At 46.1% G+C, this 22,316-nt stretch overlaps 2 protein-coding genes across 2 annotated transcripts in view; both read right to left on the bottom strand.

Moving 5' to 3' along the window:
• Window positions 1-9,073: 9,073 nt before the first annotated feature.
• On the bottom strand, window positions 9,074-20,384 carry LOC306919479 (uncharacterized protein). Its single transcript, XM_079532248.1, has 6 exons — window positions 20,292-20,384; window positions 20,069-20,125; window positions 19,612-19,731; window positions 19,036-19,089; window positions 16,980-17,114; window positions 9,074-16,818 (listed from the first exon to the last, which is right to left on the bottom strand). The coding sequence occupies exons 1-6, from the start codon at window positions 20,319-20,321 to the stop codon at window positions 9,256-9,258; spliced, it is 7,959 nt and encodes a 2,652-aa protein (XP_079388374.1). The 5' UTR covers window positions 20,322-20,384; the 3' UTR covers window positions 9,074-9,255.
• Window positions 20,385-21,336: 952 nt separating this feature from the next.
• LOC306919274 (uncharacterized protein) overlaps window positions 21,337-22,316 on the bottom strand; it is a gene marked incomplete at its 3' end in the record, with an annotated part of 3,069 nt that continues 2,089 nt past the window's right edge. The window contains exons 10-11 of the mRNA XM_079532087.1: window positions 22,114-22,245; window positions 21,337-21,414 (exon numbers count right to left, since the gene is read on the bottom strand). Coding sequence (XP_079388213.1) covers window positions 21,337-21,414; window positions 22,114-22,245 — 210 coding nt within the window. The remainder of the gene's footprint in view (window positions 21,415-22,113; window positions 22,246-22,316) is intronic.

Below are 22,316 nucleotides of genomic sequence, written 5' to 3'. Positions count from 1 at the left end.
CTAACATGCTAATGCTAACATGCTAACATGCTAATGCTAACATGCTAATGCTAACATGCTAATGCTAACATGCTAACATGCTAATGCTAACATGCTAACATGCTAATGCTAACATGCTAATGCTAACATGCTAACATGCTAATGCTAATATGCTAACATGCTAATGCTAATATGCTAACATGCTAATGCTAACATGCTAATGCTAACATGCTAAAATGCTAACATGCTAACATGCTAATGCTAACATGCTAATGCTAACATGCTAACATGATAATGCTAATATGCTAATGCTAACATGCTAACATGCTAATGCTAATATGCTAATGCTAACATGCTAAAATGCTAATGCCAACATGCTAATGCTAATGCCAACATGCTAATGCTAACATGCTAATGCTAACATGCTAACATGCTAATGCTAACATGCTAACATGCTAATGCTAACATGCTAATGCTAACATGCTAATGCTAACATGCTAATGCTAACATGCTAATGCTAATATGCTAACATGCTAATGCTAACATGCTAACATGCTAATGCTAACATGCTAATGCTAATATGCTAATGCTAGCATGCTAACATGCTAATGCTAACATGCTAATGCTAACATGCTAACATGCTAACATGCTAATGCTAACATGCTAATGATAACATGCTAATGCTAATATGCTAATGCTAACATGCTAATGCTAACATGCTAATGCTAACATGCTAATGCTAATATGCTAACATGCTAATGCTAACATGCTAATGCTAATATGCTAACATGCTAATGCTAACATGCTAATGCTAATATGCTAACATGCTAATGCTAACATGCTAATGCTAACATGCTAATGCTAACATGCTAATGCTAACATGCTAATGCTAACATGCTAACATGCTAATGCTAACATGCTAATGCTAACATGCTAACATGCTAATGCTAACATGCTAATGCTAACATGCTAACATGCTAACATGCTAATGCTAACATGCTAACATGCTAATGCTAACATGCTAATGCTAACATGCTAATGCTAACATGATAATATGCTAATGCTAACATGCTAATGCTAACATGCTAACATGTTAACGCTAACATGCTAACATGCTAATGCTAACATGCTAAGGGGTCCATTTGGTTTCGCTCAGGGGGGTGGCCCGATTCTGGCGAGCCGCCCCGCGTCCGAAACGGTTGAGAAATGACAGAGTTACGTGTTTCCCCGAATTTCTCTATTGACTTTCAATGTGTGTGTGTGCGTGCACATGTGTGCATGTGCGTGTGTGCGAGAGTTGGTCAGGTGACCTTGAATCATTAACAAAGTATCATTTTCACCTGGGCTAGTCTATGCAATGCAAACAGTATTGAAAGGTAAAGCACACTGACTCTCTATGAGAGATCGTATGTCCGAACAAATTGCTCTATCGCAAAAAGTAAAAGTTGAATGCGATTTTTGTTTTCCCCGTGAGTGACCCGAGGCATTGAGGTACGCCGTGTGCGATCGTGGTATTGGTACGATAAAAAACGTGGTTATAAGTGCGAGTTAAGAATTGTGCTTGTGATGAAAAAATTGCTGACTCATTCAGGCATTTAACATGGAGTTTATGACACATTATGATGGTACACCTGTCGCTTTCAGGGCTGTAGTTCACGTACTGTATGTATCTGTGCTATGGTTTTGACATTGGGTGAAAGAGGACGAGTGTGGCTACAAAATTACCGAAACCCATGCGTGTAAAGTGAATATTTTGGCCGTGAGGACGATTTGTTCGGAGAATTTCGGTATAGTCTTCACATTGGCTTCTCACTCTGATCCGCTCTCTCTCTGGGCGTGCGACACTCTGAGTCGAGAATATTTCTCAGACCACACACACTTTGAACTGCGATAGCGGGCAAACCGTGCAACGTATTCGAATTCCGTCTGAACCACCACAAAGTCGATGGCCTCGTGTGCTGTTTGACGTTTAAATCGTGTTTCTACGTAACAGTATGCCAGAGCAATGTGGCTCCAAAGTAACGTGTCGTTTTCTGTTTTTCCACGCGTTTCCCCATCGACTTTGAATGGGGCATTTTTCGCGTCGTTTATTGCGAATTACGTGGGCACGGTAACACGAATCGGAAAGAAAAGCACAAGCACACCATTCCCGGCCGAGCCGCACGTTTTGATGTATATATTGCGGGGCTTTGGCAAACCGTGCGGCCGGCCGTAGACGTCGAAGTTTCGCGTATTGATTATAATAATTATTCTGGGTGCCTGCCATGCAATGGCAGAAACACAGGTTGAAATCTAAAACGCATACTTAATTATCATCATCAATACGCGAAACTTCGACGTCTACGGCCGGCCGCACGGTTTGCCAAAGCCCCGCAATATATACATCAAAACGTGCGGCTCGGCCGGGAATGGTGTGCTTGTGCTTTTCTTTCCGATTCGTGTTACCGTGCCGACGTAATTCGCAATAAACGACGCGAAAATGCCCCATTCAAAGTCGATGGGGAGACGCGGGTAAAAACAGAAAACGACACGTTACTTTGGAGCCACATTGCTCGGGCATACTGTTACGTAGAAACACGATTTAAACGTCAAACAGCACACGAGGCCATCGACTTTGTGGTGGTTCAGACGGAATTCGAATACGTTGCACGGTTTGCCCGCTATGGCAGTTCAAAGTGTGTGTGGTCTGAGCAATATTCTCGACTCAGAGTGTCGCACGCCCAGAGAGAGAGCGGATCAGAGTGAGAAGCCAATGTGAAGACTATACCGAAATTCTCCGAACAAATCGTCCTCACGGCCAAAATATTCACTTTACACGCATGGGTTTCGGTAATTTTGTAGCCACACTCGTCCTCTTTCACCCAATGTCACAACCAAAGCCCAGATACATACAGTACGTGAACTACAGCCCTGAAAGCGACAGGTGTACCATCATAATGTGTCAAAAACTCCATGTTAACTGCCTGAATGAGTCAGCAATTTTTTCATCACAAGCACAATTCTTAACTCGCTCTTATAACCACGTTTTTTATCGTACCAATACCACGATCGCACACGGCGTACCTCAATGCCTCGGGTCACTCACGGTGAAAACAAAAATCGCATTCGACTTTTACTTTTTGCGATAGAGCAATTTGTTCGGACATACGTTCTGTCATAGAGAGTCACTGTGCTTTTTACTTTCAATACTGTTTGCATTGCATAGACTAGCCCAGGTGAAAATGATACTTTGTTAATGATTCAAGGTCACCTGACCAACTCTCACACACGCGCGCACACACATGCACATGCACACATGTGCACGCACACACACACATTGAAAGTCAATAGAGAAATTCGGGGAAACACGTAACTCTGTCATTTCTCAACCGTTTCGGACGTGGGGCGGCTCGCCAGAACCGGGCCGCCCCCCCTGAGCGAAACCAAATGGACCCCTTAGCATGTTAGCATTAGCATGTTAGCATTAGCATGTTAGCATGTTAGCATTAGCATATTAGCATGTTAGCATGTTAGCATTAGCATGTTAGCATGTTAGCATGAGCATGTTAGCATTAGCATGTTAGCATGTTAACATTAGCATTAGCATGTTAGCATTAGCATATTAGCATGTTAGCATGTTAGCATTAGCATGTTAGCATGTTAGCATTAGCATGTTAACATTAGCATGTTAGCATGTTAGCATTAGCATGTTAACATGTTAGCATTAGCATGTTAGCATTTAGCATGTTAGCATGTTAGCATTAGCATGTTAGCATTAGCATATTAGCATTAGCATGTTAGCATGTTAACATTAGCATGTTAGCATTAGCATGTTAGCATTAGCATATTAGCATGTTAGCATGTTAGCATTAGCATGTTAGCATTAGCATGTTAGCATGTTAGCATGAGCATGTTAGCATTAGCATGTTAGCATGTTAACATTAGCATTAGCATGTTAGCATTAGCATATTAGCATGTTAGCATTAGCATGTTAGCATGTTAGCATTAGCATGTTAGCATGTTAGCATTAGCATGTTAGCATTAGCATGTTAGCATTAGCATGTTAACATTAGCATGTTAGCATTAGCATGTTAGCATTAGCATGTTAGCATTAGCATGTTAACATTAGCATGTTAGCATGTTAGCATTAGCATGTTAACATGTTAGCATTAGCATGTTAGCATTTAGCATGTTAGCATGTTAGCATTAGCATGTTAGCATTAGCATATTAGCATTAGCATGTTAGCATTAGCATGTTAGCATGTTAGCATTAGCATATTAGCACGTTAGCATATTAGCATGTTAGCATGTTAGCATTAGCATGTTAGCATTAGCATGTTAGCATGTTAGCATGTTAGCATTAGCATGTTAGCATGTTAGCATGTTAGCATGTTAGCATGTTAGCATTAGCATGTTAGCATTAGCATGTTAGCATTAGCATGTTAGCATGTTAGCATGAGCATGTTAGCATTAGCATGTTAGCATGTTAACATTAGCATTAGCATGTTAGCATTAGCATATTAGCATGTTAGCATTAGCATGTTAGCATGTTAGCATTAGCATGTTAGCATTAGCATGTTAGCATTAGCATGTTAACATTAGCATGTTAGCATTAGCATGTTAGCATTAGCATATTAGCATGTTAGCATGTTAGCATTAGCATGTTAGCATTTAGCATGTTAGCATGTTAGCATTAGCATGTTAGCATTAACATATTAGCATTAGCATGTTAGCATTAGCATGTTAGCATGTTAGCATTAGCATATTAGCATGTTAGCATATTAGCATGTTAGCATTAGCATGTTAGCATTAGCATGTTAGCATGTTAGCATTAGCATATTAGCATGTTAGCATTAGCATGTTAGCATTAGCATGTTAGCATTAGCATGTTAGCATGTTAGCATGAGCATGTTAGCATTAGCATGTTAGCATGTTAACATTAGCATTAGCATGTTAGCATTAGCATATTAGCATGTTAGCATTAGCATGTTAGCATGTTAGCATCAGCATGTTAGCATGTTAGCATTAGCATGTTAGCATTAGCATGTTAGCATTAGCATGTTAACATTAGCATGTTAGCATTAGCATGTTAGCATTAGCATATTAGCATTAGCATGTTAGCATTAGCATGTTAGCATGTTAGCATTAGCATATTAGCATGTTAGCATATTAGCATGTTAGCATGTTAACATTAGCATGTTAGCATTAGCATGTTAGCATTAGCATATTAGCATGTTAGCATGTTAGCATTAGCATGTTAGCATGTTAGCATTAGCATGTTAGCATGTTAGCATGAGCATGTTAGCATTAGCATGTTAACATTAGCATGTTAGCATTAGCATGTTAGCATTAGCATATTAGCATGTTAGCATGTTAGCATTAGCATGTTAACATTAGCATGTTAGCATGTTAGCATTAGCATGTTAACATGTTAGCATTAGCATGTTAGCATTTAGCATGTTAGCATGTTAGCATTAGCATGTTAGCATTAGCATATTAGCATTAGCATGTTAGCATTAGCATGTTAGCATTAGCATGTTAGCATTAGCATGTTAGCATTATCATGTTAGCATGTTAGCATTAGCATGTTAGCATTATCATGTTAGCATGTTAGCATTAGCATGTTAGCATTAGCATGTTAGCATTATCATGTTAGCATGTTAGCATTAGCATGTTAGCATTAGCATGTTAGCATTATCATGTTAGCATGTTAGCATTTTAGCATTTTAGCATGTTAGCATGTTAGCATTAGCATGTTAGCATATTAGCATTAGCATGTTAGCATGTTAGCATTAGCATATTAGCATTAGCATGTTAGCATTAGCGTTAGCATTAGCATGTTAGCATTAGCATGTTAGCATTAGCATGTTAGCATGTTAGCATTAGCATGTTAGCATGCTAGCATTAGCATGCTAGCATTAGCATTAGCATGCTAGCATTAGCATTAGCATGCTAGCATGTTAGCATGTTAGCATGAGCATGTTAGCATGTTAGCATTAGCATGTTGGCATGACAAGTGTTTGGTTGGTTGGTTGGTTGCATTTGGAGTTTGTTGTTGCATGTGGGGGTCCCCGGAACATCTAGGCACACAGGAACACCCCCAGCCTGGTTCCTGTCACAACGAGAAGATGAAGTTAACATCATAATACAGCAGCAACACCAAACCTTGGGCTATCCACATAGCGTGCTGACTGGGTAAAAAAACAAATGTCAGCTAAATGTAGACCGTAATTAGCCTTAGAACCTTTAAGTGAGCTGGAAATTGAACCATCTTGTATTTCTGCTTAAAGGCCTGTCTTGGTTTAAAGCCCACTCACCACGACAAGGTGCAGGCCGAGAGTGGGGGACACATGAGGGTGGGGGAGACAGGGGACAAACATGACAGGGGGGGTTCACGGGACAAACACAGCGACAAACACAAGACAAACACAGGTGGGCGACATTGGGAGAAACACGGTGAGGACACGGAACAAACACAAAAAACAGAGGTATGGGACAAACACACAGGGTTAAACATTAAAAACATGGAACAAACAGAGGGGAGACACAGATATGGGTCAAACACAGGGGAAACAGGAAAACACACGGAACAAACAGAGGTGAGACAGAGACACAAGACAAACAGAACAAACAGGGAGGGGGGACCAACAAACGGAACATACACGGAGGGAAGACACAGAGACACGGGACAAATACTGAGGGAAGACAGATACACAAGACAAAGACGGTACACAAGCAGGGGGACACAAGAGACAAACAGGGGGAGTAACAGGACAAGCATGGGGGGACATTGGTGGGAGACACAAGACAAACCGGGGGAGAGGGGGCATGGGACGAACACAGGACAAACACAGGGAAGTGGGAATGGTGCAAACATGGAGGTGGGAATGGTCACAGGACAAACATGGCGGGAGACACAGGACAGATCCAAGGGGGGGGGGGGAGGGGGACACCATCCAAGGCGAGGAACTGATGGAGTGTGCGGAGAGTGCAGCCAGCGCATGGTGAAAGGCAATATGGGGAACGAACTGGCCAGATGTATGGAGAACCCGGATGACTGGGAGTGACGATGGAGAGCTCATCTGAGGACGGCCTAGAGATACCTTGGGTCTTCCCGTTTGTCCCTCAGCTGTCGTTGAGCTTTACGGTGGCAGGCTGATGGACGGTTAATGGCTGGCTGTGATGTGATGTGACTGACAGGCTGTCGGGTGGGCTTGCTGGCATGTGACTGACTGGCGGATGGGTCGTTTGGGATGCTGATGGCTGGCTTGAAGTCAACACGCAGTATATGGCATCGTGATAACTGTAGTATGAGCCAGCGCATGGTGAAAGGCAATATGGGGAACAAACTGGCCAGATGTATGGAGAACCCGGATGACTGGGAGTGACGATGGAGAGCTCATCTGAGGACGGCCTAGAGATACCTTGGGTCTTCCCGTTTGTCCCTCAGCTGTCGTTGAGCTTTACGGTGGCAGGCTGATGGACGGTTAATGGCTGGCTGTGATGTGATGTGACTGACAGGCTGTCGGGTGGGCTTGCTGGCATGTGACTGACTGGCGGATGGGTCGTTTGGGATGCTGATGGCTGGCTTGAAGTCAACACGCAGTATATGGCATCGTGATAACTGTAGTATGAGCCAGCGCATGGTGAAAGGCAATATGGGGAACAAACTGGCCAGATGTATGGAGAACCCGGATGACTGGGAGTGACGATGGAGACCTAGAGATCCCTTGGGTCTTCCGATTTGGACGGCTGATGGCTGGCTGTCATGTGACCGACAGGCTGTCGGAAGGGCTTGCTGGCATGTGACTGACAGGCGGATGGGTCGTTTGGCATGCTGACGGCTGGCTTGATGTCAACACGCAGTACTTCATTTGTTCCTCAGCTGTCGTTGAGCTTTACGGTGGCAGGCTGATGGCTGGCTGTCATGTGACCGACAGGCTGTCGGGTGGGCTTGCTGGCATGTGACTGACAGGTGGATGGGTCGTTGAGCTTTACGGTGGCAGGCTGATGGCTGGCTGTCAGGTGGGCTTGCTGGCATGTGACTGACTGGCGGATGGGTCGTTTGGGATGCTGATGGCTGGCTTGAAGTCAACACGCAGTATATGGCATCGTGATAACTGTAGTATGAGCCAGCGCATGGTGAAAGGCAATATGGGGAACAAACTGGCCAGATGTATGGAGAACCCGGATGACTGGGAGTGACGATGGAGAGCTTTACGGTGGCAGCTTTACGGAGAGCTTTACGGTGGCAGGCTGATGGCTGGCTGTCATGTGACCGACAGGCTGTCGGGTGGGCTTGCTGGCATGTGACTGACAGGTGGATGGGTCGTTGAGCTTTACGGTGGCAGGCTGATGGCTGGCTGTCATGTGACCGACAGGCTGTCGGGTGGGCTTGCTGGCATGTGACTGACTGGCGGATGGGTCGTTTGGGATGCTGATGGCTGGCTTGAAGTCAACACGCAGTATATGGCATCGTGATAACTGTAGTATGAGCCAGCGTATGGTGAAAGGCAATATGGGGAACAAACTGGCCAGATGTATGGAGAACCCCGATGACTGGGAGTGACGATGGAGAGCTTCACGGTGGCAGCTTTACGGAGAGCTTTACGGTGGCAGGCTGATGGCTGGCTGTCATGTGACCGACAGGCTGTCGGGTGGGCTTGCTGGCATGTGACTGACAGGTGGATGGGTCGTTGAGCTTTACGGTGGCAGGCTGATGGCTGGCTGTCATGTGACCGACAGGCTGTCGGGTGGGCTTGCTGGCATGTGACTGACTGGCGGATGGGTCGTTTGGGATGCTGATGGCTGGCTTGAAGTCAACACGCAGTATATGGCATCGTGATAACTGTAGTATGAGCCAGCGCATGGTGAAAGGCAATATGGGGAACAAACTGGCCAGATGTATGGAGAACCCGGATGACTGGGAGTGACGATGGAGACCTAGAGATCCCTTGGGTCTTCCGATTTGGACGGCTGACCGACAGGCTGTCGGGTGGGCTTGCTGGCATGTGACTGACTGGTGGATGGGTCATTTGGCATGCTGATTGGCTGGCTTATGGTGAAAGGAAATATGGAACGAACTGGCCAGATGTATGTAGAACCCGGATGACTGGGGTTGACAATGGAGGTCTCATCTGTGGACGGCCTAGAGATCCCTTGGGTCTTCACGTTTGTCCCTCAGCTGTCGTCGAGCTTTACGGTGGCAGGCTGATGGACGGCTGATGGCTGGCTTTCATGTTGACGGCTGTCGTGGGCTTGCTGGCATGTGACTGACAGGCGAGGCGGATGGGTCATTTAGCATGCTGATGGCTGGCTTGAAGTCAACACGCAGTAGACGGCATCGTGATAACTGTAGTATGTGTGCAGTACACCCGACTGAAGGCAATACCCTGGTTGTGATATGTAGATGTGATCAATCAGGGTATTATTTTCGGTTGTTGCAGTGGAGATCAGCTGGCTGTAGCCTTTGGACTCAAACTCCTCCTTAACTAGTTTCCGGTCCGTCTTGAGCAGGTCCTCATTGAAGTCTCCACAGACAACAACAGGCTGGCAGTCCATCAAGGCCAAGGATTCCAAGAGGCGGCCAAGGTTGAGACAAAAGGCGCTTTTCCTGTATTTGGGGGGTCTGTAGACAGTGGCTATGAGCGCTTTGACTGGGGCCTCAACTCTGACGACTGCAAACTCGAGATCGGTGACATTGTGAACGGCCCTCCGGGCGTCTGCTAGAAGACTACTTCTGTAGTAGACCGCGACTCCACCTCCCCTTTCTGTAGCAATGTCCTTAGTGTTGGTGTACGACACGTGTCTGTTGCGTGCAAACACATGGTATCCCTCCAGCTCGATGCCAGGGGGAACGGAGGATCCAGTCAAATGGGTCTCTGTCATGCACAACACATCGGCGTGTCTGAATTCGTGGTGCGCTTTCACGTCCCCAATGTGCGACATTAGCCCCTGTGCGTTGTGATGCACGATGGTCAACGTCGGGCCGATGTTGTCTGCTGACTTGACAAAGTGCAACAGTGGTCTCGTCATTTGGAACGAAGCACGAGTCATGCTCTCCATTGCCGCCTTTATGTCTGGGTTGGCATAAATCTTCTTCTCGTTGAAGTCTGTGATTTTGAGCCCTTGAAGGGAGGTTGTTCGGCTCAGGGCGACATAGGCCATTCCGGGTTGAAAGATGTGCTTCAGAGACACCACTGCATAATCCATGGTCATGCCTTGCACTTTGTGGGCTGTACACCCAAAGGCAAGTTTGATGGGAAACTGCCGTCGCACCACCGTTGATTTGGTCAGTCTCTCCTCAAACCTTTCGATGTACACCAGGTCATCAGTTGGCCCTTGAATCTTCCTGCGGAACGTCCGACCTGCCGTGGGATTGTCCAGTTGGAGGCCAAGCAAATCCACAACGGTCTGCCCGTTTGCAGTGGTTGTGACAATGTTGGCTATTGTTCCAAAGGTCCCGTTTACCATCCCATCTTCAACGTCTAGATTCCTGATGACCATGACTCGCGCTCCTTCAGCAGCTTGGAAGGTTGACGGCAACTCCCTCGAGTTGCCTCTGAAGGGACAGACCAGCGGCGTCATGTCTTCGGAGTTTCCGTACTTCCGATAATCTTGAGCTTGAATCGTGGAAATCTGGGTGCCGAGCTCGGTGATGACCACATCGTTGTGGGCATCGACCTCCTTGTTTGTCGCAAAGATATGAAGGACATCACGTGGGCAGTCTTTGCTTTCAGCCACAGCCTGTGCGAGCAGACAACTGTCGTGGGCACTCAGAGCGTCCGCCTTCCCCTTTACTCTCAGCCTGTTCAAGAGTTCGGCGAAAATGAGATCATCTTTCTGACGCATGATCTCGGTAAGGTCGACCATCTGAAAATCTGCCCAGACACCTGGCACAGCCTCGTTGACAATGCAGAGCGCTTTGCTATTACCAACGGGTGGCAGCTGGTAGAAGTCTCCAACTGCGAGGACAGACATGCCACCAAAGGGTTTCCTGTTGCCCTTGATCTGCTGCAATCGCAAGTTGACAAAGTTAAAGAGCTCCTGGGAGACCATGGATATCTCATCAATGATCAAGATCTCGGCGTGGGCCAATACCCCTCTCACGTCGTCCAGTGCATTTCCAAGTGAAACATACTGTTCCTTCAAACTTCTCGGCAGCTTCAGCAAGGAGTGCAGGGTTCGTCCATTGATGTTGAAAGCCGCAGTGCCGGTAAACGCTGACAGCAGCACCAAGGGCTGGGTCATGTCTGCTTCGTTGCGATAACTGGGCAGTTGGCGGAGAATCTTGGTACCCTCCTGATAAATGCACTTGATGACATGGGATTTGCCACAGCCAGCACCCCCAGAGATGAAATAAAGAAAGGGCTCAGGGTCGTCACGCAAGACGCGCTTCAAACACCATTGACGCACGGTGTAGAAGATGGACGCTTGCGTTTCGTTGAGGCTCCGGTACATGCTCCTGACATAGTCCGGGCTCAATTCGGGAGCATCGATCACTGGCATCGCTTTACTGGCGTCGGGATGGACTTGGTATTCGGGAACCTCGTCTCGCTCTTGTCGCTCGTGGGGATCGCTGGGTTTCCGAAGGCTGATGCACTCCAAACGGTCGACCTCGACCTCTGGCGCAAAAGTGTTCCACGCATTGAAAACTGCTCCTTCTTCCGCAAGCGTGTCCAGTACCTGCTCCACAATTCTCCCCCGCCCTTCATATAAGTCCTTGTTCTTATCCACAATCTCCTTCACACGGACGCGGAATCCAATCCTTGTCCTGGCAAGATCATGTTCGTAGAACTGCTCATACGTGGCATGGGTCTCGCCTTTCAGTTCCCTGTCTGCTCTGTGTGGAAAGTACAGTTTCAGCATCCCTCTGTAGTACTTCTCCTTGTTTTTCTGCTCGGAGAATCGAGTGAAGCGAATAACGGCGACTCTTTCAAGGTTGGTCCTTTTCTGAACATACCCCATGTCGTTCTGCAGGGGCAGTGCGTTCTGCAATTTGCTTGTGCTGGCCAGAACCCTGTATTCGGACGCAAACTCAGCAAGACACATGTATTCGAACTCCGGCTCGTCTGGTCTGTTCAAGTACTTCTCGGGAATGCCTGACATCCACACATCTTCTGCGTCTGGGTCCATCTCCTTCAGTTTACTCATGGGCTGACTCATTCTCAGGCCATCCTCATCAGTCTGTAGGAAAATGACCTGACGCGTGCACTTTTTAAGCGGGAGACTGCATACACGCGCGACAGACTCCTGAGCGCTGACCTCTCTGTGCTGAACGTATGTGTGCATGATGTGCTTCATTTCATCCATTTCTTTGGCGTCCGGATTAGACTTGCGCGCGTCCGCAACGACTGCGCTGAGGAGCTCGGACATCTCGTGTTCCGGTTTCGCCACGTAAGCCATCATGTACTGGGCACAAGATGCATCATCTAGTATATACTGGATGTCCATGTTGGCGTCCCACACTCGCAGCAGATGGGGATTGTACGCATTTATCCAGCACTCATCAGGATGACGCCTCAGGTGAACTTGCGGTACAGTGCTAAGGTCAAAGACAAATTGCAGATACCGCCCCCGAGTAAGGTTGCATTTCTTGAGCAGTTCTGGCAAATCCCTGAATGAGGCTTCAGGGTCATTGAGCATGTCTCTCAGTGGTGCCAGCTTTTCCTTGGCCTCCTTTTGTTTCAATGTCTCTTTCCGCGAGCCTTTTCGCCTTTTGCCTTTAGCTTTCTGGCCACTGCCGCTGTTGTCTTTCTGACCGTCATCGTCATCATCTGAGGACAGGAGACGAGGAAGTGCGATGATAGTTTCGTCCATGGGTAGTTTGGGGAACCCAAATCGACAAGTCACATTTCCTTTCTTGCATGACCTGGAGTGGTTCCGGCTGTGAACTTGAACTTCAGACACGATTTTGTGGAGCTCGGGGTCTGCATACTGGTCAGGCATCCTGCAACTGACGTACTTGTTTATGAAGTCGTCAACACCAGGATCCTCAGCATCTGGTGCATTCTTGACCCAAACCATCATGTGTATGTGAGGACTACCACGAGCCTGGAACTCCACGCGATAGAAGTAATCCTCCACTTTACCGACTGGATGTGCAGGCGACAGCAAAAAAGCGACGGCTGCGTCCACTCTCTTTTCAAACAATCGCATGAGAGTGACAGGGTTGCTCCGGAGAATGTCGCATTTTGCAACCCAGTCTAGCTCTGAGAAGTCCCCTTGTTCACCTTGTTGTGCTTTGATGGCCTTAATGACTTCTGGCCACCTCATCTCCGCGGCACTCAATGTGATGAACCAGTTGGGCTTTCCGAGCTGTCTGCACATAGCGTGGAGATCTTTAAGCGCTCTGCTCCAGAACGCCGGAGTGCCTCTGAGGGGCTGCATGAAGCGCGTCGCATCCCTGTTACGGACGAGCTTCACTACCTCGTTTTTGTCCTGAAGCATTTTGTTTGACAGCGTTCTTCCGTCCCTGGTATATCTTTTCCCCTTCCGCGTCTGGATGGACATGCTGTTGGTAGCCTGCTGCGTTTCTGTCACAAACTGCGCAAAGAAGAGGTAGGTTTGGTCGGTGGCAAAGCGGGTATCGACAGAAAGGAGCCTCGCATTGAAGTACCTACTTGGGGACAATTTGATGTCTCTGACCTCATCTAATGTATTCTCTCCGGTTGAGAACTGCACGGGAAAGGCCATGCTTTCAAGCTTGGGGACGGTGAAAATACCCACAGGTCTGTTTCCTTGGGCTGGAGCGATGCTGAATACCCCCTCACCGTACGATAGGATTTCCTGTGCGATGTCAGGAGGCTGCATGCAAGAGTCAAAGATCAGACCGGGTCTAAGTTCCTCCTGTTCGCTAGACGGCTGTTCACCTGTTGTGTCAGCAACAGGTGACACAGCCTCTTGTGCATCTTCCTCATCGACTGACAGTTCATCCTGGAGGCGGTCAAACGTGGCATTATCATTAATGACTATGTCACGGTATTCCGGATGAGTCACTTTCAGTTTCCTCAGTGCCGCCAGCACATCTGTCATGTTCACCGTGTGGAAGTGCTGATATCCCTTGTACTTGATGTTCCGCTTCAGCTTAACCTGCAACAGCTGGTCTTCATGTCTGGACCTCGGCAGAGCATTCACCGTGGCTTCCACTTCCGACGGTACACACACAACTGGACCATGCACTGCCCTTTGCCGTCCTTTCGGCAACGAAATAATTTTAGCAAAGGGTATGTACTTTGCGATTAGCTGCCTTTCCAGGTAATTCAACAGTTGCAGCTCTAGGGGAATGGGTGCTGGTTCCAGCTTATTAGCAGCTGCTATGCATGGCATCCTCCCTTTTGTTAGGTTGTCGTCACAGCTGTAGCAGATATACTCCTGTTTTCTCTCATTTGCAACGTCACACGGGGCTGAGCATTCACAGTCACATATGTGCACATACTTGGCTGTCAAGCAAGCAGTTACCAGGTGTGGGTTTAATTTGAGGTACTTTGCCCTGTTGCACCATAGGACCTGATTGCCGAACAAAACTCTGTGGCACACCGTACAAACAAATGTGGGCCCTAATTTAATCCGTTCTCGGAATTTCGACATGTGAACTTTCATAAGAGCTTCCATTTCACGTAGAGACTGGCGGTTTGCAATATGTATGGATTTCCTCTTTAGTCTCATAGCACACTGCAACTTGTGGTGGATACGGAGTATAGTATCTGCTGCGAGTCTCTCCATCTTGTTCTTGGTGCACAGTTGTATATGGCGCCGCCTGAATTCAGCGTCATTGTGATATCTTTGATGGTGCTTCTTTTTGCGTGATTCACGGAAAACCGCATCGGTGCTCCATCTGTTGTTCTGCTTCTTTTTGCGTGATTCACGGAAAACAGCATCGGTGCTCCATCTGTTGTTATGCTTCTGTTTGTGTGATTCACGGAAAACAGCATCGGTGCTCCATCTGTTGTTCTGCTTCTTTTTGTGTGATTCACGAAAATCAGCATCAGTGTTCAATCTCTTTTTCCAATAGTTTTTCATGAAGGCTTTATGTGTTTCACGGAATCCAGCATCAGTGAGCCAGCGTGTGGTCCTGGATTCATTCTTGTACTCATGCTGTTTCTGCACAAGTTTCCGCTGATTCTTTATTCGCCTTGCTTTATTTAGTTTGGAAAGATGATATTCTGGAGTCTCACTGGAGCCGTGGTCAAAGAAGGGCACACTGTGAGGTGGTGCCGCTGGTGCCTCACTGGAGCCGTGGTCAAGGGAGGGCACACTGTGAGGTGGTGCCACTGGTGTCTGGTCAATTTCAAAGACAACAGGCAAGAGCTCATATGACGCATGAGTAGGACGGCCTTTGAGGACCAGGCGCAAGTGGCAGGCCAAGTCAGTCACGTTTTGGAAAGTCAACATAATTGCTTTTCCTCCAGATATTGGCATACCCCAGTCATTTCTTGAGTGTGAATCAAACAACCCGTAGCGTCCTGATCTGTCCCGAAACACTGCAAAGCATTCAGGATGAACCATCAACACTGCATGGGTGAGATCATTTGACAGGCACTGCAGCTGTTTGGCAAGGGAGTAATTCTTTCCTTTTGTTTTGTTCAAGGGACCAACTTTCAGGTCTGACATGTCCATGCGAACGGTGTAAACACTGTTCTCGCCGAAGACCCGATTTGGCAACTGCTCCATGGTCAAGAGATCTGACTGATGCGTATTGTCCAAATGCAGATGCTGTATTGTGTCTTCGTAGAGAACATCTCCCTGGACAAGCACTTTGTCAAGGCAGGCCGTGTCAAAACCAACTCCCTCATTGTGGTAGGCAAGAAAGGTGAGAGCCATGCAGGTGCACTGAGTGTTTGACCTCTCTGACTCAGGATTGGTGCGTATGTCACCTTGACACATAGTGGCACTCACCAATTGTGGCGCTCGCTGCAGACCCTGCTTTGCATGCCACCTGTTGCTCTGCACTGTTGGTACTGCTGCTCTAATTGTCACATTTGTTGACGGTGCAGGAGTCTTGCTGGAGACATGGTCGATTGCTGCAGTAGCTGGTGTGCTTGTCACACTTGTTGACGTTGCAGCAATCTCGCTGGAGCCATGGTCGATTGTTGCAGGAGCTTGCGCACGTGTCACATTTGTTGACGGTCCAGGAGCGTCGCTGGAGTGATGGTCAAATGAAACAGGCACAAACTCATACCGCGCTAAAGGAGAACGCTCTTTGAAAAGCATGTCAAAGTGGCGGACCAAACCACTCAGATCTTGGAACGTCAGTAGAATAGCTTTTCCTTCAGGCATCGGCAAACCTGTCGCAGATCTCGAATGGGAGTCAAAAACGCCATAACGTCCTGATGTGTCACGGAACACTGCAAAGCATTCGGGACTTACAATCAGGAAAGCACGGGTGACCTCTTGCGACAGGCACTTCAGTTCCTGCTCCAGAAACAGCATATCCTTAGGTATGTTAGTGTGGTGTTTGGCTGATGGGTTCACATAACCAACTTTCACATACCACATATTGACACTGTAGAAATTGCTCTCAACGACAACCTGTTTTGGCATCTCCTCTATGGTCAGATTCCTGAACGTAAGCTTTGCTTCATGGTTTTCCACAAAAAGGTGGCGTATATTGTCTGTGTAGAGATCATTTCCCTGATAAAGCACTTTGTCAAGGGAGGATGTGTCGAAACGCACTCCATCAGTGTGGAAAGCCAGAAAGGTGAGCGCCATGCAGGTGCACTGACTGTTCAACTTGCCTAGCCAAGGCTTATAGGGGTTGATGTAGGTTATGTCCGCTTGACAGATGCTTGCCCTCACTGACTGCACAGGCTGCTGACTCTGCCTCACCGCACTCTTCTCCCGACGTTCAACAGGGGACATCTGATGTAAGCAAGAGCACACAAACCGTTTCATCACCATTTGACATAGCGCCTCTTGGACAGTATAAACATTATTAGATTTTACCAATTTATCTGGGTCAGAAAGGGAGAGGAACTTTTTAAAACGCTTCAATGTCAACATAAACATTGCATCCAAATTACCTCGCTGCCACGTGGAATAGCTGGGCGACCCACATAGCTGGAAACATGGGATCGGACGGCAGCATCCATCGCATCTGAGAAGTCACGGGGAAAAGACACAGGATCTGGTCGGATGGAACACTCAGCCAAGTCCACCTGTGGAGCAAAGTACGTCAAATCATACACATCAATGATAATGGTAATATAATATTGGCTGCATGTTAGCATGCATGTTAGCATGTTGACATGCTAATTCTAACATGCTGATGCTAACATGCTAATGCTAACATGCTAAGGCAAAAATTATAATGCTAACATGCTAACATGATAATGCTAACATGTGCTAATGTGCTAATGTTAACATGCTAATGCTAACATGCTAGTGCTAACATGCCAATGCTAACATGCCAATGCTAACATGCTAACATTAACATGCAAACATGCTAATGCTAACATGCTAACATGCTAGCATGCTAATGCTAACATACTATCTAACATGCTAACATGGTAACATGCTAGTGCTAACAAGCTAGTGCTATCATGCTAACATGCTAGTGCTATCATGCTAACATGCTAATGCTAACATGCTAATGCTAACATGATAATGCTAACATAATAATGCTAACATGCTAATGCTAGCATGCATGATAACATGCTAGTGCTAACATGCATGCTAACATGCTAATGCTAGCATGCATGATAACATGCTAGTGCTAACATGCATGCTAACATGCTAATGCTAGCATGCATGTTAACATGCTAGTGTTAACATGCTAGTGCTAACATGCTAATGATAACGTGCATGATAACATGCTAGTGCTAACATGCTAGTGCTAACATGCTAATGCTAACATGCTAATGCTAAATGCTAATGCTAATGCTAACATGCTAATGCTAAATGCTAATGCTAACATGCGTTAATGTGCTAACATGCTAATGCTAACATGTGCTAACATGCTAACATGCTAATGCTAACATGCTAATGCTAACATGCTAGTGCTAGCATGCTAACATGCTAGTGCTATCATGCTAACATGCTAATGCTAACATGCTAATGCCAACATGCTAGCATGATAATGCTAACATAATAATGCTAACATGCTAATGCCAACATGCTAATGCCAACATGCTAGCATGATAATGCTAACATAATAATGCTAACATGTTAATGCTAACATGCTAATGCCAACATGCTAACATGCTAGCATGATAATGCTAACATAATAATGCTAGCATGATAATGCTAACATGCTAGTGCTAACATGCTAACAAGCTAATGCTAACATGCTAGTGCTAACATGCTAACAAGCTAATGCTAAAATGCTAACATGCTAACATGTGCTAATGTGCTAACATGCTAATGATAACATGTGCTAACATGCTAATGTTAACATGCTAACATGCTAATGCTAATGCTAACATGCTAACAAGCTAATGCTAACATGTTAACATGCTAATGCTAACATGTGCTAATGTGCTAACATGCTAATGCTAACATGTGCTAACGTGCTAATGCTAACATGCTAGTGCCAACATGCTAATGCTAACATGCCAATGCTAACATGCTAACATGCTAACAAGCTAATGTGCCAACATGTGCTAATGTGCCAACATGTTAATGCTAACATGCTAATGCTAACATCCCAACATGCTAGCATGCTGGCATTCTAACATGAAGACAGAGGGGGCGGGGCTTAAGCAAAAAGTACAGCTCATTCCCATTGGTGGTTATAGCTGTGTAAAGGCCAGCCAATAGGAATACAGAGGGGGCGGGGCTTAAGCAAGTACAGCTCCGTTCCTATTGGTGGTCTACATCTATGGACCAAATTGCGAGGCTGTAGCATGTTGCAAACCAAAGTTATGGCTCTGTAAAGGCCGGCCAATAGGAAGACAGAGTGCGTGCATGTGTGTGCGTGTGCGCGCGTGTGTGAGAGGTGGTCAACTTGACCTTGAATCATTAACAAAGTATAATTTTCACCTGGGCTACTCTATGCAAACGCAACAACTGATTAGAGTGCCACTCACTTCAGACAAGTGTGATTTTGTTTTTACATAACTATGATAAAACATGACAAACCTGCTGCTCCCGAACGAGCCCCCTTGTAGTAGACTGCACACTAGGCTGGCTCGTCTGTAATGAGAAATAAGACATTCAGTTTGATGTATAAAAGTAAATAACTAAATAAAAATATATGTTGTTCAGACATACTAACAGAACGACAGGCATTAGTCCCACAACATGCGTTGTCGATTGCAACTAACCCGTGGCTACTGACATGCGTGGTAGGTAAAAACTAACATCAGGTTAATATCAGGTTAAAAATGTGTCTGCACCTTTGTTAAATTGACACGCACACACTCCTCTCTCTCTCTCCCTAATTAATTAGTCTCATGTCCTGCAGCTGCGTCTAGTTTCTCCTGGCGGATCCTGCCGGGAGCTGCCTATGCCATAGAAAGCATAGATGAGTTCCAGTCTAGGTTAAAACTAACCCGTGGCCCCCGACATGCGTGGCAGGTTCAAACTAACCCGTGGCTTCCTGTGAGGTTAGGTTTAGGGGTTGGGGTAGGGTCGTCAGACTTATGCCTGTCGGGCTGTTAGTACGTCGGACCAAACACATGCAACCGTCACAGTTACAGGTTACAAACTCCTTACTGTGGCAACAGGTGAACGAGCTGGTCTGCTGATCTGACGGCTGACAATAACTCTCGGAGACACGCTTCTGACGGGCAGTGGTGTCACTGGAGAGGTGGAGGGCGATGGCCTACGACTGACCTGTAATACAAACGGAGCTAATGATGCAGGTGTAGTTTCAGACTCATTTAGCATTTGCAGATTGTGGAATAGTTGTAATACACGATACACATACACATACACATAATAGTTGTAATACACGACACTAGCTAAAAAGCAACACAACCATTGAAGACAAAAGTGAGGACGCATATTGTGATTGGCCATAATGACATGATGAATGATGATGGATGATTAGAGCGCCCTTCACTTCACAGAAGTGAGATTTTGTGTTTGTTGAACTATGATACAACAATGATAAAACATGACTGTGGCTAAAACTAAACAGTGTCGGAGTTACAGGTTACAAACTCCTTACCGTGGCAACGGGTGAATGAGGCACTCTCACCTCGCGGTGTGATGTCCTAGGACTGACCTGTGTATACAAACAGAGCTAATGATGCATAGTCAAACATTGTCCAATACATTTATAATGTCAAACAGTGGACACTGCAAACCCTGTGTGTACCTTTTACTTATTTAGATGCGTGTACATTAAAACACAAAGACGCAAAACAATGTAAACTTTTCACTGAAATTACCTTTCCACCTGATGGAGCAGCCACATTCATTGCATCCAAGATGCTAGGGCTAAACCAGACAGGGTTGAGTGGGATGGAACTCTCTGGCAAGTCCACCTGTGGATGAAAAGAGAAAGGAAATGTGACCATGCATTAAATCATACACCGCAATAATACTGTTGTCAAATGGAAACCTTCTATGTCAAAGAAACCTATTTCTGAATACATGGAAATCTGTGTTGCAACAGGTCCAATGTAGTGGTTGTCACAACCTATTTCTAATACACTCCATTGGTTAACCCATTTTGGGGAGGAACCCCTTTTGGCGTTAGCATTATGTTATGCTTTAGCTATTGAAAAATAGCAGCTCTACAAGCTCATAGAGCTTGTAGGTCTGCTATTTTTGAAAAATCGAAGAACGACTGACATAGAAACATAGCTTTTTCAGAAAACTGTCAGGATGTAGAAGACACTTTTAGAATCTGATCTCAGGTCACAATGGGTTAAACACATGCATACAGGGATTAAAGCAAGGTTGGTGTGATATGGCCTGTTGCACATTGGCACATTGTCAACCCAAGCGTTTCAATTCCATGGTGGCTTGCAACTACATGTGTCTACTTGCAATCATTTGGTTGCAAGGCGTTGCCTGGCGACCCATTGGTGTGGTTTGGAGTTTAGGATTAGATCAACCCTCCAGCCTTTAATTAAACACTAGACTACATCTGTGTAACATTTGTGCTTTGGCTATTCAAAAATAGCAGATCTACAAGCTCATATTGTCTTACATCTGTGACACCGTACGAGCTTGCAGCTCTTTTCCCACTCATCTCAACTGGTTATAGTACCGAGTCGTACATATCAAGGCAGGAATCACACCTGCTTTAATGAGGTACTGTGGTCAGGTATTGTTGATCAATGTTAAGATAAGGAAACCTTTGGAACATTCAGTACGTAAGTAAGTGTGTACTGCCAACACAGGCAGATACAGTATTGTTCATCATGGGGTGTGCCCACTGAACTGGGCAGGTCTTCCCCACCATAAAACAATACAGGGTTTCAGTGGTTAAAGATGACAAACCTGCTGCTGCTGCTGCTGCTGCTGCTGCTGCTGCTGCGACCAAGGAACGGTAGGCTGGTTGGTCTGAAAGGAGAAATGCAGGTTGATGAGCACAAAGTAAACTAGAACTGCACTCTGTCGAGTGCCTACTTGCTTGTTGCACACAAGTAAGTGCGCAAGCAGAGCGCAAGTACTGTCGACCGCTGGTGACTTATATGTCGATCAGTGTCGGGTGGATTAAAGGAAATGCCTCTATGTATATGTAATTTGTAAGTTGATTAGCGTTATACTGTGGTTACTTGCCCCGTTTGATGCGTATGTATCGTAGCAGCATATGACGTCAGGGTATAACTAGCTCTCAATGATGACGTAATAAAGATGTGGATTAAAGGACCCAATGCCAGGGTGTAATTGGTTTTTGATGTTGACGATATGTTTTAGTGTCGGGAGGATTAAAGGTAATGCCCCTATGTATACATGTATGTAATCTGACACCACTGCCATATCAAGCACAAGTAGTCATTACGTCATACGCTGGCACGGCGCATACATATCAAATGGCGACATACGCATCGAAGCACTGGACTAAAACTATTACTTGTGCGCTCTGCTTGTGCAAGTAACTAATATGATAACAGAGTATCCCTTGTCACAAACCAATAAGGGGCAGCAGTGACTCAGGGATACAGTAGCTAGTTAATGTCAAAGTGTCCTTGAGCAAGACTCTGAAATGCTCCATTTACGATATTTACCATGAAGCAGTGACACGATTCGACTACTTACAGCAGCAGCTGAGCGGGGTACGTGCACTTCTTTGCTGACAAGAGACCTGGGATACACGCTTCTGACAGGTGCTGGTGGCAACACAGCTACAGACTTGCGTTGTGGGCAAGGTGATGTCCTCCTAGCACTGGCCTGTGCATAGAAACAGAGGAAAACGTTTACAGGCTGGAAAATAGGAACTCCGCCATCTTAGATTTTACTCA

The sequence above is a fragment of the Electrona antarctica genome (assembly GCF_951216825.1).
Source record: "Electrona antarctica genome assembly, contig: scaffold_25, whole genome shotgun sequence".
Classification (NCBI taxonomy): Eukaryota; Metazoa; Chordata; class Actinopteri; order Myctophiformes; family Myctophidae; genus Electrona; species Electrona antarctica.
Note: the sequence above shows the minus strand (reverse complement) of the source record. Positions and strands in the feature narration are given on the sequence as shown.